We start from the raw sequence: 17,479 nt of genomic DNA on the forward strand, positions 1-17,479 counted from the left end.
TTAATTGATGTTGGAAATCACAAAGCGATGTTTCTTTTATATGAAAATGTGTAGATGGTCCAGTAGGAGTCATACATAGTAAAAATAATAAATATATTAAAACAGCTGTAGAGGTAGTGACCACTATTACCCAAACGCTATATGCAAGCAATATGAAAAGTCTGTAGTTGTCCCTTTCCGCGACCAGTGTTCGTCTCCTGGTTAAATTATATTGGAAAACACATAGCGATGTTTCTTCTATGTAACAATGTGAAGAGTGACCAGTAGAAGTCATACATAGTAAAAAAAAATCAATATATTTCAACAGTTGTGGAGGTAGTGACCACTATTTACCCACACGCTATATGCAAGCAATATGAAAAGTCTGTAGTTGTCCCTTTCCGCGACCAGTGTTCGTCTACCATTTAATTGATATTGGAAATCACACAGGGATGTTTCTTTTATATAATAATGTCTAGACGGTCCAGTAGGAGTCATACATAGTTAGAATAATAAATATATTATGACAGCTGTGGAGGTAGTTACCACTATTTACCCACAAGCTATATGCAAACAATATGAAAAGTCTGAAGTTGTCCCTTTCCACGACCAGTGTTCGTCCCCCATTTAATTGATATTGGAAAACACACAGGGATGTTTCTTTTATATAATATTGTGTAGACGGTCCAGTAGGAGTCATACATAGTAAAAATAATCATTATATTTCAACAGTTGTGCAGGTAGTGACCACTATTTACCCACGCGCTATATGCAAGCAATATGAAAAGTCTGTAGTTGTCCTTTCCGCGACCAGTGTTCGTCTCCTGGTTAAATTTTATTGGAAAACACATAGCGATGTTTCTTCTATGTAACAATGTGAAGAGTGACCAGTAGCAGTCATACATCGAAAAAATTATCAATATATTACAACATCTGTGGGGATAGCAACGATTATTTACCCAGACGCTATATACAAGTAATATGAAAAGTCTGTAGTTGTCCCTTTCCGCAACCAGTGTTCATCTCTCATTTAATTGATATTGGAAATCACACAGGGATGTTTCTTTTATATAACAACTTGTAGATGGTCCAGTAGGAGTCATATAGAGTAAAAATAATTAATATATTACAACAGCTGTGGAGGTAGTGACCACTATTTACCCACAAGCTATATCCAAACAATATGAAAAGTCTGAAGTTGTCCCTTTCCGCGACCAGTGTTTGTCTCCCGTTTTAATTGTATTGGAAATCACACAGGGATCTTTCTTTTATATAATAATGTGTAGATGGTCCAGTAGGAGTCATACATAGTAAAAATAATCAATATATTACAACAGCTGTGGAGGTAGTGACCACTATTTACCCACACGCTATATATGCAAGCAAAATGACAAGTCTGTCGTTGTCCCTTTCCGCGACCAGTGTTCGTGTCCCGTTTAATTGCTATTGGAAATCACACAGGGATCTTTATTTTATATAATAATGTGTAGCCGGTCCAGTAGGAGTCATATATAGTAAAAATAATAGATATATTACGACAGCTGTGGAGGTAGTGACCACTATTTACCCACACGCTATATGCAAGCAATATGAAAAGTCTGTCGTTGTCCCTTTCCGCGACCAGTGTTCGTCTCCCATTTAATTGATATTGGAAATCACACAGGGATGTTTCTTTTATATAATAATGTGTAGACGGTCCAGTAGGAGTCATACATAGTAAAAATAATCAATATATTACAACAGCTGTGGAGGTAGTGACCACTATTTACCCACACGCTATATGCAAGCAATATGAAAAGTCTGTAGATGTCCCTTTCCGCGACCAGTGTTCGTCTCCCGTTTAAATTGTATTGGAAATCACACAAGGATGTTTCTTTTATATAATAATGTATAGATGGTCCAGTAGGAGTCATACATGGTAAAAATAATCAATATATTACAACAGCTGGTGGGTTAGCAACGATTATTTACCCACATGCTATATACAAGTAATATGAAAAGTTTGTAGTTGTCCCTTTACGCGACCAGTGTTCGTCCCCCATTTAATTGATATTGGAAATCACACAGGGATGTTTCTTTTATATAATAATGTATAGATGGTCCATTAGGAGTCATACATCGTAAAAATAATAAATACATTACGACAGTTGTGGAGGTAGTGACCACTATTTACACGCGGGCTATATGCAAGCAATATGAAAAGTCTGTAGTTGTCCCTTTCCGTGACCAGTGTTCGTTTCCCATTTAATTGATATTGGAAATCACACAGGGATGTTTATTTTATATAATAATGTATAGATGGTCCAGTAGGAGTCATACATAGTAAAAATAATCAATATATTACAACAGCTGTGGGGTTAGAAACGATTATTTACCCACATGCTATATACAAGTAATATGAAAACTCTGTAGTTGTCCCTTTCCGTGACCAGTGTTTGTCCCCCATTTAATTGATATTGGAAAACACACAGGGATGTTTCTTTTATATAATAATGTGTAGACGGTCCAGTAAGAGTCATATATAGTAAAAATAATAGATATATTACGACAGCTGTGGAGGTAATGACCACCACTATTTACCCACGCGCTATATCCAAGCAATATGAAAAGTCTGTAGTTGTCCCTTTCCTCGACCAGTGTTTGTCTCCCGTTTAAATTGTATTGGAAATCACACAAGGATGTTTCTTTTATATAATAATGTATAGATGGTCCAGTAGGAGTCATAGATCGTAAAACTAATCAATATACTTCAACAGTTGTGGAAGTAGCAATGATTATTTACCTACATGGTATATGCAAGCAATATGAAAAGTCTGTAGATGTCCCTTTCCGCGACCAGTGTTCGTCTCCCATTTAATTGATATTGGAAATCACACAGGGATGTTTCTTTTATATAATAATGTATAGACGGTCCAGTAGGAGTCAAACATGGTAAAAATAATCAATATATTACAACATCTGTGGGGTTAGCAACGATTATTTACCCACATGCTATATACAAGTAATATCAAAAGTCTGTAGTTGTCCCTTTCCGCGACCAGTGTTCGTCTCTCATTTAATTGATGTTGGAAATCACAAAGCGATGTTTCTTTTATATAAAAATGTGTAGATGGTCCAGTAGGAGTCATACATAGTAAAAATAATAAATATATTAAAACAGCTGTAGAGGTAGTGACCACTATTACCCAAACGCTATATGCAAGCAATATGAAAAGTCTGTAGTTGTCCCTTTCCGCGACCAGTGTTCGTCTCCTGGTTAAATTATATTGGAAAACACATAGCGATGTTTCTTCTATGTAACAATGTGAAGAGTGACCAGTAGAAGTCATACATAGTAAAAAAAAATCAATATATTTCAACAGTTGTGGAGGTAGTGACCACTATTTACCCACACGCTATATGCAAGCAATATGAAAAGTCTGTAGTTGTCCCTTTCCGCGACCAGTGTTCGTCTACCATTTAATTGATATTGGAAATCACACAGGGATGTTTCTTTTATATAATAATGTCTAGACGGTCCAGTAGGAGTCATACATAGTTAGAATAATAAATATATTATGACAGCTGTGGAGGTAGTTACCACTATTTACCCACAAGCTATATGCAAACAATATGAAAAGTCTGAAGTTGTCCCTTTCCACGACCAGTGTTCGTCCCCCATTTAATTGATATTGGAAAACACACAGGGATGTTTCTTTTATATAATATTGTGTAGACGGTCCAGTAGGAGTCATACATAGTAAAAATAATCATTATATTTCAACAGTTGTGCAGGTAGTGACCACTATTTACCCACGCGCTATATGCAAGCAATATGAAAAGTCTGTAGTTGTCCTTTCCGCGACCAGTGTTCGTCTCCTGGTTAAATTTTATTGGAAAACACATAGCGATGTTTCTTCTATGTAACAATGTGAAGAGTGACCAGTAGCAGTCATACATCGAAAAAATTATCAATATATTACAACATCTGTGGGGATAGCAACGATTATTTACCCAGACGCTATATACAAGTAATATGAAAAGTCTGTAGTTGTCCCTTTCCGCAACCAGTGTTCATCTCTCATTTAATTGATATTGGAAATCACACAGGGATGTTTCTTTTATATAACAACTTGTAGATGGTCCAGTAGGAGTCATATAGAGTAAAAATAATAAATATATTACAACAGCTGTGGAGGTAGTGACCACTATTTACCCACAAGCTATATGCAAACAATATGAAAAGTCTATAGTTGTCCCTTTCCACGACCAGTGTTCGTCCCCCATTTAATTGATATTGGAAAACACACAGGGATGTTTCTTTTATATAATATTGTGTAGACGGTCCAGTAGGAGTCATACATAGTAAAAATAATCATTATATTTCAACAGTTGTGCAGGTAGTGACCACTATTTACCCACGCGCTATATGCAAGCAATATGAAAAGTCTGTAGTTGTCCCTTTCCGCGACCAGTGTTTGTCTCCCGTTTAAATTGTATTGGAAATAACACAAGGATGTTTCTTTTATATAATAATGTATAGATGGTCCAGTAGGAGTCAAAAATCGTAAAACTAATCAATATACTTCAACAGTTGTGGAAGTAGCAATGATTATTTACCTACATGGTATATGCAAGCAATATGAAAAGTCTGTCGTTGTCCCTTTCCGCGACCAGTGTTCGTCTCCCATTTAATTGATATTGGAAATCACACAGGGATGTTTCTTTTATATAATAATGTATAGACGGTCCAGTAGGAGTCAAACATCGTAAAAATAATCAATATATTACAACAGCTGTGGGGTTAGCAACGATTTTTTACCCACATGCTATATACAAGTAATATCAAAAGTCTGTAGTTGTCCCTTTCCGCGACCAGTGTTTGTCCCCCATTTAATTGATTTTGGAAAACACACAGGGATGTTTCTTTTATATAACAATGTGTAGACGGTCCAGTAGGAGTCATATATAGTAAAAATGATAGATATATTACGACAGCTGTGGAGGTAATGACCACAACTATTTACACACGCGCTATATGCAAGCAATATGAAAAGTCTGTAGTTGTCCCTTTCCGCAACCAGTGTTTGTCTCCCGTTTAAATTGTATTGGAAATCACACAAGGATGTTTCTTTTATATAATAATGTATAGATGGTCCAGTAGGAGTCATACATAGTAAAAATAATCAATATATTACAACAGCTGGTGGGTTAGCAACGATTATTTACCAACATGCTATATACAAGTAATATGAAATGTCTGTAGTTGTCCCTTTCCGCGACCAGTGTTTGTCTCCCGTTTAAATTGTATTGGAAATCACACAAGGATGTTTCTTTTATATAATAATGTATAAATGGTCCAGTAGGAGTCATACATAGTAAAACTAATTAATATATTTCAACAGTTGTGGAGGTAGCAACGATTATTTACCTACACGCTATATGCAAGCAATATGAAAAGTCTGTAGATGTCCCTTTCCGCGACCAGTGTTTGTCTCCCGTTTAAATTGTATTGGAAATCACACAAGGATGTTTCTTTTATATAATAATGTATAGATGGTCCAGAAGGAGTCATACATAGTAAAAATAATCAATATATTACAACAGCAGGTGGGTTAGCAACGATTATTTACCAACATGCTATTTACAGGTAATATGAAATGTCTGTAGTTGTCCCTTTCCGCGACCAGTGTTTGTCCCCCATTTAATTGATATTGAAAATGACACGGGGATGTTTCTTTTATATAATAACGTGTAGATGGTCCAGTAGGAGTCATACATAGTAAAAATAATAAATACATTACGACAGTTGTGGAGGTAGTGACCACTATTTACACGCTCGCTATATCCAAGCAATATGAAAAGTCTGTAGTTGTCCCTTTCCGTGACCAGTGTTTGTCCCCCATTTAATTGATATTGGAAAACACACAGGGATGTTTCTTTTATATAATAATGTGTAGACGGTCCAGTAGGAGTCATATATAGTAAAAATAATAGATATATTACGACAGCTGTGGAGGTAATGACCACCACTATTTACCTACATGGTATATGCAAGCAATATAAAAAGTCTGTAGATGTCCCTTTCCGCGACCAGTGTTCGTCTCCCATTTAATTGATATTGGAAATCACACAGGGATGTTTCTTTTATATAATAATGTATAGATGGTCCAGTAGGAGTCAAACATCGTAAAAATAATCAATATATTACAACAGCTGTGGGGTTAGCAACGATTATTTACCCACATGCTATATACAAGTAATATCAAAAGTCTGTAGATGTCCCTTTCCGCGACCAGTGTTCGTCTCTCATTTAATTGATATTGGAAATCACACAAGGATGTTTCTTTTATATAATAAAGTATAGATGGTCCAGTAGGAGTCATACATAGTAAAAATAATAGATATATTACGACAGCTGTGGATGTAGTGACCACTATTTACCCACACGCTATATGCAAGCAATATGAAAAGTCTGTAGTTGTCCCTTTCCGCGACCAGTGTTCGTCCCCCATTTAATTGATATTGGAAAACACACAGGGATGTTTCTTTTATATAATATTGTGTAGACGGTCCAGTAGGAGTCATATATAGTAAAAATGATAGATATATTACGACAGCTGTGGAGGTAATGACCACCACTATTTACCCACGCGCTATATGCAAGCAATATGAAAAGTCTGTAGTTGTCCCTTTCCGCGACCAGTGTTTGTCTCCCGTTTAAATTGTATTGGAAATCACACAGGGATGTTTCTTTTATATCATAATGTATAGATGGTCCAGTAGGAGTCAAAAATCGTAAAACTAATCAATATACTTCAACAGTTGTGGAAGTAGCAATGATTATTTACCTACATGGTATATGCAAGCAATATGAAAAGTCTGTAGATGTCCCTTTCCGCGACCAGTGTTCGTCTCCCATTTAATTGATATTGGAAATCACACAGGGATGTTTCTTTTATATAATAATGTATAGACGGTCCAGTAGGAGTCAAACATCGTAAAAATAATCAATATATTACAACAGCTGTGGGGTTAGCAACGATTATTTACCCACATGCTATATACAAGTAATATCAAAAGTCTGTAGTTGTCCCTTTCCGCAACCAGTGTTTGTCCCCCATTTAATTGATTTTGGAAAACACACAGGGATGTTTCTTTTATATAACAATGTGTAGACGGTCCAGTAGGAGTCATATATAGTAAAAATGATAGATATATTACGACAGCTGTGGAGGTAATGACCACAACTATTTACACACGCGCTATATGCAAGCAATATGAAAAGTCTGTAGTTGTCCCTTTCCGCAACCAGTGTTTGTCTCCCGTTTAAATTGTATTGGAAATCACACAAGGATGTTTCTTTTATATAATAATGTATAGATGGTCCAGTAGGAGTCATACATAGTAAAAATAATCAATATATTACAACAGCTGGTGGGTTAGCAACGATTATTTACCAACATGCTATATACAAGTAATATGAAATGTCTGTAGTTGTCCCTTTCCGCGACCAGTGTTTGTCTCCCGTTTAAATTGTATTGGAAATCACACAAGGATGTTTCTTTTATATAATAATGTATAAATGGTCCAGTAGGAGTCATACATAGTAAAACTAATTAATATATTTCAACAGTTGTGGAGGTAGCAACGATTATTTACCTACACGCTATATGCAAGCAATATGAAAAGTCTGTAGATGTCCCTTTCCGCGACCAGTGTTTGTCTCCCGTTTAAATTGTATTGGAAATCACACAAGGATGTTTCTTTTATATAATAATGTATAGATGGTCCAGAAGGAGTCATACATAGTAAAAATAATCAATATATTACAACAGCAGGTGGGTTAGCAACGATTATTTACCAACATGCTATTTACAGGTAATATGAAATGTCTGTAGTTGTCCCTTTCCGCGACCAGTGTTTGTCCCCCATTTAATTGATATTGAAAATGACACGGGGATGTTTCTTTTATATAATAACGTGTAGATGGTCCAGTAGGAGTCATACATAGTAAAAATAATAAATACATTACGACAGTTGTGGAGGTAGTGACCACTATTTACACGCTCGCTATATCCAAGCAATATGAAAAGTCTGTAGTTGTCCCTTTCCGTGACCAGTGTTTGTCCCCCATTTAATTGATATTGGAAAACACACAGGGATGTTTCTTTTATATAATAATGTGTAGACGGTCCAGTAGGAGTCATATATAGTAAAAATAATAGATATATTACGACAGCTGTGGAGGTAATGACCACCACTATTTACCTACATGGTATATGCAAGCAATATAAAAAGTCTGTAGATGTCCCTTTCCGCGACCAGTGTTCGTCTCCCATTTAATTGATATTGGAAATCACACAGGGATGTTTCTTTTATATAATAATGTATAGATGGTCCAGTAGGAGTCAAACATCGTAAAAATAATCAATATATTACAACAGCTGTGGGGTTAGCAACGATTATTTACCCACATGCTATATACAAGTAATATCAAAAGTCTGTAGTTGTCCCTTTCCGCGACCAGTGTTCGTCTCTCATTTAATTGATATTGGAAATCACACAAGGATGTTTCTTTTATATAATAAAGTATAGATGGTCCAGTAGGAGTCATACATAGTAAAAATAATCAATATATTACGACAGCTGTGGATGTAGTGACCACTATTTACCCACACGCTATATGCAAGCAATATGAAAAGTCTGTAGTTGTCCCTTTCCGCGACCAGTGTTCGTCCCCCATTTAATTGATATTGGAAAACACACAGGGATGTTTCTTTTATATAATATTGTGTAGACGGTCCAGTAGGAGTCATATATAGTAAAAATGATAGATATATTACGACAGCTGTGGAGGTAATGACCACCACTATTTACCCACGCGCTATATGCAAGCAATATGAAAAGTCTGTAGTTGTCCCTTTCCGCGACCAGTGTTTGTCTCCCGTTTAAATTGTATTGGAAATCACACAGGGATGTTTCTTTTATATCATAATGTATAGATGGTCCAGTAGGAGTCAAAAATCGTAAAACTAATCAATATACTTCAACAGTTGTGGAAGTAGCAATGATTATTTACCTACATGGTATATGCAAGCAATATGAAAAGTCTGTAGATGTCCCTTTCCGCGACCAGTGTTCGTCTCCCATTTAATTGATATTGGAAATCACACAGGGATGTTTCTTTTATATAATAATGTATAGATGGTCCAGTAGGAGTCAAATATCGTAAAAATAATCAATATATTACAACAGCTGTGGGGTTAGCAACGATTATTTACCCACATGCTATATACAAGTAATATCAAAAGTCTGTAGTTGTCCCTTTCCGCGACCAGTGTTCGTCCCCCATTTAATTGATATTGGAAATCACAAAGCGATGTTTCTTTTATATAATAATGTGTAGATGGTCCAGTAGGGATCATACATAGTAAAAATAATCAATATATTTCAACAGTTGTGGAGGTAGTGACCACTATTTATCAACATGCTATATACAAGTAATATGAAAAGTCTGTAGATGTCCCTTTCCGCGACCAGAGTTCGTCTCTCATTGAATTGATATTGGAAATCACACAGGGGTGTTTCTTTTATATAATAACGTGTAGATGGTCCAGTAGGAGTCATACATAGTAAAAATAATCAATATATTACAACAGCTGTGGAGGTAGTGACCACTCTTTACCCACACGCTATATATGCAAGCAATATGAAAAGTCGGTAGTTGTCCCTTTCCGCGACCAGTGTTTGTCTCCCATTAATTTGATATTGGAAATCACACAAGGATGTTTCTTTTATATCATAATGTGTAGATGGTCCAGTAGGAGTCATACATAGTAAAAATAATAGATATATTACAACAGCTGTGGAGGTAGTGACCACTATTTACCCACACGCTATATGCAGGCAATATGAAAACTCTGTAGTTGTCCCTTTCCGCGACCAGTGTACGGCTCCCATTTAATTGATATTGGAAAACACATAGGGATGTTTCTTTTATATAATAATGTATAGACGGTCCAGTAGGAGTCATACATAGTAAAAATAATCAATATATTACGACAGCTGTGGAGCTAGTGACCACTATTTACTCACACGCTATATCCAAGCAATATGAAAAGTCTGTAGTTGTCCCTTTCCGCGACCAGTGTTCGTCTCCTGGTTATATTATATTGGAAAACACATAGCGATGTTTCTTCTATGTAACAATGTGAAGAGTGACCAGTAGGAGTCATACATAGTAAAAAAATATATATATTTCAACAGTTGTGCAGGTAGCGATGATTATTTACCTCACTAACAGTACAGATAAGAAAATTAATGGCTTTAAATGTTATAAATTTATGTACATTTATAAAACACGTTACAGTACGAATTGTAAGGCTTAGAGCATACAATACTCTCCTTTAACGTTATTTGTCATGAAAATTTTGTCCCAGAATACGGCGTTCGCTTTTGAGTAATATTTATTCAGACAAAAATGTATGGAATTGTTATAATTTGACTGGGATTTGTCTATTATTAGCCGCGCATTTCGTTTTGGCGTGCGGAAGCTTAAATACAGTATAGTTGAACTACACGCGCGTGTACAACAGGCATACCTCTCGATAAAAGTAGCGCTGAGGCCTGGTCTGGGAAAGGGACGTATACTGACTCGACCCACGGAAAGAACGCACGTTGGCAGTTTAGGTTGTGTACAGCTGTTTCATGAGACTTCTTTTATTGAAGTAATGTGAAATTTATTTTTAATCATGGGTTATCAAATATAATCAAGAAACTAATAGTGCTCTGACATGTCTTGTAGTGTCTGAGATGACATGATATTGTATAGTTGACCAAGTAATATTTAGCTGTCATCTACACCGTACGCCGAACATATGACGAAATAAAAAATGACGCACGATAATGACTGTCACTGTCACACCGAAATGAAATTCTGAGTGCTTTGTTCGGAACTGAAGTTTTTAAACTTTATTGCATTTGCCAATAGTCGATAGCCTTGAAGTTCAGTCACAGTCTATTTGTTTAACAAATAGGGTACAGGCTAAAACCACATCAGCGAAACGTCACCGATTTCATCTGGCGAAAACGGCTACTGCAGTTCAAGCGAAAATGACACCTTATGTATATAATAGAGATAAAAAAAACTTGTATGTAGTAGTATTTAGGTCTGTAGATGTTCTCTACCGCCTGTTCCTATACCAAAAATATAGGGCAATCAATTGCTCTTAAATAACAGCTAAATCACTCGTAACTGTACTTGTAACAACACTATTAATTAATATCATCTTATACATTGCAGAGTACAATAACACTCATCAGTTGTAACAATGTTAATTAATAACACTTTACCTCAACTCGCAGATTTATTATACATTTCTTAATAGATTTTTTTAATACCTATTGTAAATACTTATACAATATCTTCATCTTACAAACCTAAAGCTGATTCCGAAATGCTTTATACCTAAATAACTACCTTGACACAAGGCCAATGTGTCCACTGGTCTCATTCATCACATGATACTGTTTTCTCACATTTTCACAATTATTTGTGTTTGCATGTTAACCTGTGAGTTTTATTTCATTTATAGCTTGTTATTAAAAACCGAGGTAAGATATATAAGGTGCCACTTTTGCTTTGGGTGAGGTTCCATTTTCGCCTGTCAGTGCCGTTTTCACTCGGTGACATTTTGCTGAGATACCGATTTAGCTATAAACCAACACTTAACTCATCATTCATCTTACAATAGTTTGGTTTCTTAAAATAATTAAATCAAACATATTTTCAGAGGTCTTTGACCTACCATGTCACTATGATATGCAGAGTTTGTCCATCCATTAAAGATTAGGCCTGTCAACATGGTCAAAATACATTTCTTGTTTCAAATGATCAGTACAAGGATTGCCCCCACCCGAAATTTGTTTTTTATATTTCTAAGAACTGTTAACATGGTTAAGAACGACTGTTTCAAAGGAATATTATTTTTTGCGCACACCAAGTCCTTTTTGGTCCCCTGTCCCTCGAACATGCTTTTGTGCCACAGGCAGCATGGCCAAAAGACGAGGTGGTTCATTTGTTTTTACATAGCAGCTGATTACAGGTGTATTTTGTTGTTTTGTCTATGCATTTGTAACCTATTGGAGAAATAACATGAAAATAGATATCCTCTTTTTTTACCCAGTATGTTTTGACACAAGTCCAGGGAAACAAGTAATTTTTAACTCGACGTAAGTGAAATAAGTGGAATTAAAATGTGACTCTGAATTTGATTTAAATATGGACGTTCCAAGGTAGAAATAAGGTGTAATCCCACATAAATTTTTTATCGTTTTATCGGCTTTTTCAGGATGGCCTCGTCTTTGTCTCCTGAAGTTATTCAGCGAATGAAAGTTCGAAGTGATCAAGCTGAGACTATCCTGACACAGTTGCGGAATCAGATCAACCTCCTCAAGGCAGCAGCAGGTAGAAGTCAATGAGATGATGGGGGATATAACTAGATTGGAATGTTTTACAATTTTGACAGTGATAGTTCGAACAAAAAACATGTTTGTGTGCAACAATCAACAATGATAACCGAATAATATGTCACCGACTGAGGATCCCTAAATTTTAATGTACACGTAGTACATTTTTTCACTCAAATTTTGTTTACAGGAAGTAAAAACTCTGTTTGTTCTTAGTTGAAGGAACCAACTTTCATACATATATTAACATACTTCATAACCCATGAAGATCCAGGCTAGAATAGGTCTTCAGCAAACCATACTTGCCGCAACAGGCAAGTATGCTTGTTGTAAGAGGCAACTAACGGGATCATTTTGTCAGGCTCACTGACATGGTTGATGCATGTCAATGTATCCCAATTGTGTTGATCAGTGCTCAAGATTTTGATCACTCGATTGTCTGGTCCAGACTCGATTATTAACAGACCGCCATCATATGGCTGGAATATTGCTGAGTGCAGCGTAAAACAGCAAACAAACTGACAAACAAACATACTTCATATAAATATGTATGACATAACTATTTTCATTCTGCTAGTTAGTAGCTGGAATATATTTTGGCTAGTCCAATTATAAGTTAACAACTGTCTATGGACAGCTCTGTACATGATAATATCTATGTTACAGTGTCCCAGTCCTGCAAAGGAGAGGAAGATGTCTTGAGACAACAAAACGAGAAGTTGAGAAATGAAATAAATCAGATCAAGACCCAGCTTGTCATGGCAGAAATAAGAAATGGAGGTTTGTTACGTTAATGATTAATAACTATCTTCATCAACATAAACATAACTATATTTTCTGTTCGATGACCATTTTGTGGTAATGTTGTATGAAGTGATTGAAGAAACTTGTAATATTTGCGTGTAAAAATACTCCAGTTTCTAACATTACAGTGAGACAAGTTGCCCTCCCCCCAAAGAGAGCAATGTCAACAAATGCAGGAGAGGGTAGTGCTGCCCCACCCCAAGCAGCTAGCCCCGCCCCTGAAGCAGCAGCTGCTCCTGCCCCAGCAAAGGTGAAAAAGGGTGACAAACAAGAGAAAAAGAAACCAGAAAAGAAGGAAGGTGGGTCCACTCTAAAAGCATCACAAAATACGATAGTGAAATTAACATCATGAGCTTCGATCCACGCAATTGGGATACGATGACATGCATCAACCAAGTCAGCGACCCTGACAACCCGATCCGACAAGCAGAGTTGCCTTTTACGGCAAGCATGGGTTGCTGAAGACCTATTCTAACCAGGATCTTCATGGGTCCATCATGGTAATGCTTTTTTTTTTTAAATTTGCTCCCCGATGTTGTAACTGTAGTAAATAGATTATCTAATGCATTATTTCTGTCTGATGTTCAATGAAAACAAGGTTCTCATAATGTTAGATATAGAGGAGGATACATGAATTTATTTCACTGGGATATTGGTGACCACTCTGTATGATACGCAATTATTGAGAGGGATACTGATTACTGGCATGATTTAAACTGTTACACAACTTAAAACAGAAACAAAGGGAATGCTGTATAAGACACTTATTATTGGTAATGATGCTGAAAAGTGAGTCAGTTCCAAAGCAATATTGAATGCTATTTTCAGCAGTCTTTTGTTGGCACACCTTGCTTGATTATAACATCACAAACCCAGGGGCGATGGGGTAGCCAAGTGGTTAAAGCATTCGCCAAAGATTTGGGTTCAATCCCCCACACGAGTTCAATGTGTGAAGCCCATTTCTGGTGTCCCCTGCCATGATATTGCTGGAATATTGCTTAAAGTGGCGTAAAACCAATCTTACTCAACTCACATCAAGTTTTCTCAATGGTATTCCTCGTTCTGTCAAAGAATTTTCCTGATTAAATACTAACCTGGCAGTGTACCATCCAGTTTGTCCTTTGCATGCCTGTCCTGTGTTGTATATTTTTGGCATTTGAGTGAGTGCAAAGTGGGCGTTCTTTAAAATATAATCAAGTCTGGACCAGACAAACCAGTGAACAAAAGCATGAGCAACAATCAACGTCATTGGGGTATGATGACTGCTGTCAGTGAGACACACCACCCTTCTACGGCATCTCTGTCAATACTGCCACCTGTATGACACGCATAGGTTACTGGAGAGAGTTGAAATGATTCTCAGTGACCTCTGTGCAGGTAAGGAGTGCCAGCAGTGACTTGCCATGAATGTTAGAATGACGACCTGCTGTGTCTTCTATGCAGGTGGGGAGTGCCAGCAGTGACTTGCCATGAATGTTAGAATGACGACCTGCTGTGTCTTCTGTGCAGGTGGGGAGTGCCAGCAGTGACTTGCCATGAATGTTAGAATGACGACCTGCTGTGTCTTCTATGCAGGTGGGGAGTGCCAGCAGTGACTTGCCATGAATGTTAGAATGACGACCTGCTGTGTCTTCTGTGCAGGTGAGGCAAAGGGGAAGAAGGGGAAGGGAGCAGCTGACGCGGAACCGGACAAGATGGATGTCTCCAGACTGGACCTGAGAGTTGGCAAGATCTTGTCCGCCCAGAAGCACCCCGATGCAGACTCCCTGTACGTGGAGGATGTGGATGTGGGCGAGGGGAAGACCCGGACTGTGGTGTCCGGCCTCGTCAAACATATACCATTAGAACAGGTACTTACACTTTTCTATCAGAAGCCTCATTTAGTATAGTTGGGATGGCATCAGCTTTTTAGAAGGTTCACCCGCTTTTCTCTCTAATGCACCTCAACTTTGCAGAGTTGCATTACTCAACTGTGCCAGGATCCAGTGATTATGATCCACCATGGCATAAACAAAAATCAATCTTGTTGAAGTTGGATCTTAGTACTCGCTACTGCTAAACAAAGATCTAAGGACATCCCTTCACAGGTCACGTCAGAACAACCTTTCACAAGCTTTGAACAACCAATGAAACATCTAACAGGAAATCAACATTAGCCAGCAAAGCTTTATCGTACTAGTTTCAAACTGGCGACATCCATTCCAGAGAAGGCTTTGAAATAATTGGACAAGTTCTCAATTTCAACTGTCACTTTCCCAGTCTGGTAAGTGACGCTCTGGTTGGTCAGATGAAAGGTCATTCTCACGTGACCTGTAATGAAATGTCCTCATCTTTATTTAGTGGTAGTGAGAACTAAATTCTGATTTTAATTGGTAAGCATATGTTCCTGACCTATTCTAGCCCAGACCCACACAAGGTCATGTTCAATGGGCAGATTGTGTTTACCAATTTGCAATCTCATTAAAATCAAATCTTAGTTCTTGCAACAGCTAAACAAAGATCTGAGGACATCCCATTAAGGGTCACATCAGAACGACCTTTCATCCGACCAATCTGAGCGTCACTTGCCAGATCATGACAGTTACAGACGGAATGTGATTTCTAATCATGCAGCCTCGAAATCTTTAACATGGGGTATTCCAAACGATAGTTACGTTGACTGAATCTTCACAATCTAGACAATCTGTTAGCCATTCCAGAATGTTCTTTTGTTCAGATTTCAAATTTTAAATCGAGAATTTGTCAAAATATCATTCAAATCATAGTCGCCATTTAGAAATTAGTGCCGTAAAGCACATGAAAGCTGCCTTCTGATTGGCTAATATCGACTTCTTGTCAGTTATGTCAAAGTTCGCGCAAGGTCGGTCTGACGTAACCCGTAATGGGATGTCCTCAGATCTTTGTTTAGCAGTAGGGAGAACTAAGGTCTGATTTTAATGAGATTGACCATTTTGATAACTACAGCTCACATCAAAATTGCTAATTAACGATTTACATTCTTCTTTCCTTCATTCCAAAGATGCAGAATCGTGTTGCTGTGTTCATGTGCAATCTAAAGCCGGCCAAGATGCGGGGTGTCCTGTCTGAAGGGATGATCATGTGTGCCAGTGCCCCGGACAAGGTCGAGATCCTGGTGCCACCCCCAGGAGTACAGCCAGGGGACAGGGTCACCTTCGATGGCTACCCTGGTGAGCAATAGTTCGGATATTCTTCTGATTGGGGTTACACTTTCGTTATCGATGATAAACTAATCTGATTATCCCACCACAATGTCAAGAGCTTGCCGTTCAGTTCTAGTCTAAATCTAGATTAGTGTCTTGTGTGAAACTGCATTTATCTCTTGTCAGTCAACATCCCGAATTATCAGTTGTGTATGGTACTTCAGTCATGAAATCTTTCAGGTGGAGTGGACTGGAGAGGAGAGGACAGGACTCTCTCCATAATAATTAATAACACTCCTGTGCTTCTCCTAGAGACATTTATCTGGTGGTACAGGATAACATCAGTGTTGGCCAACATGCCCAAAGCAATTTTAGTTTTTGAAGTAAATCTTAAATCCACCCGATAACCATAAACCTTGTCAATGTATCGTCCAAACACCACTCGCATGGAGGAAGGTGCTATGCTTTCAGACTTTTTTTTTAACAATTAAGTATTTTTCGATGATAACCATATTAGTATGATTCAGAATATCATATTCATTGACTGCATGGCAACATGCATATTGTTGGAGAATATTGAAGAAATAGATTGGTTTCTCTGGATGTCACGAACAACTTTCAACTTTCAGGTGTCCCGGATACCCAGCTGAATCCAAAGAAGAAGATCTGGGAGACGTTGAAACCGGACATCCGCACTGACAACAACAAAGTGGCCAACTATAAGGGGGCACCATTTAAAGTCGAGGGCAAGGGAATCGTCAAGGCTCCAACGCTAGCTGATGCGCAAATATCTTAAATGGTATTCGTGATTAGAAGTTGCAGAACATGAAGTGGGTTCAATTGTACAGAGATTGACAAGACAGGGAGCCTATTATAAACAGAGCTGTTCACACTGTTCCCAATTGTAAATAAAATAACAAATTATATTTGAGTTGTTTGAATTCTGTTTAATTGTTAAATCCTCAGCTTTTATCAGTAATATCCATGATGTTGACTCCTGCCTGTCAAGACGTGCTCGCAAACAAAAAATATTAGATAATATTTTAAACGTTTCAGTAATATGTATGCAATGTCATATTTGGCAT

The 17,479-nt window shown here is 37.4% G+C and overlaps 1 protein-coding gene across 1 annotated transcript; it reads left to right on the forward strand.

The window, feature by feature from the left end:
* The first annotated feature begins 10,618 nt into the window (after positions 1 to 10,618).
* LOC139449961 (aminoacyl tRNA synthase complex-interacting multifunctional protein 1-like) lies at positions 10,619 to 17,293 on the forward strand. The gene is made up of 7 exons (XM_071231574.1): positions 10,619 to 10,688; positions 12,312 to 12,427; positions 13,096 to 13,209; positions 13,362 to 13,532; positions 14,875 to 15,083; positions 16,253 to 16,421; positions 17,024 to 17,293. The coding sequence occupies exons 1-7, from the start codon at positions 10,669 to 10,671 to the stop codon at positions 17,188 to 17,190; spliced, it is 966 nt and encodes a 321-aa protein (XP_071087675.1). The 5' UTR covers positions 10,619 to 10,668; the 3' UTR covers positions 17,191 to 17,293.
* Positions 17,294 to 17,479: the final 186 nt, after the last annotated feature.

Source organism: Haliotis cracherodii, unplaced genomic scaffold (assembly GCF_022045235.1).
Source record: "Haliotis cracherodii isolate W230 unplaced genomic scaffold, xgHalCrac1.p SCAF_8, whole genome shotgun sequence".
NCBI classification, from domain to species: domain Eukaryota; kingdom Metazoa; phylum Mollusca; class Gastropoda; order Lepetellida; family Haliotidae; genus Haliotis; species Haliotis cracherodii.

What these genes read in the sequence shown, in the direction of transcription:
- LOC139449961 (XM_071231574.1), top strand. Translation starts at nt 10,669, where the DNA reads ATGAGACTTCTTTTATTGAA. An exon ending in GAAACCAGAAAAGAAGGAAG is followed by an intron (nt 13,533 to 14,874) that starts GTGGGTCCACTC and finishes TCTTCTGTGCAG; the next exon opens with GTGAGGCAAAGGGGAAGAAG. An exon ending in CACCTTCGATGGCTACCCTG is followed by an intron (nt 16,422 to 17,023) that starts GTGAGCAATAGT and finishes TTCAACTTTCAG; the next exon opens with GTGTCCCGGATACCCAGCTG.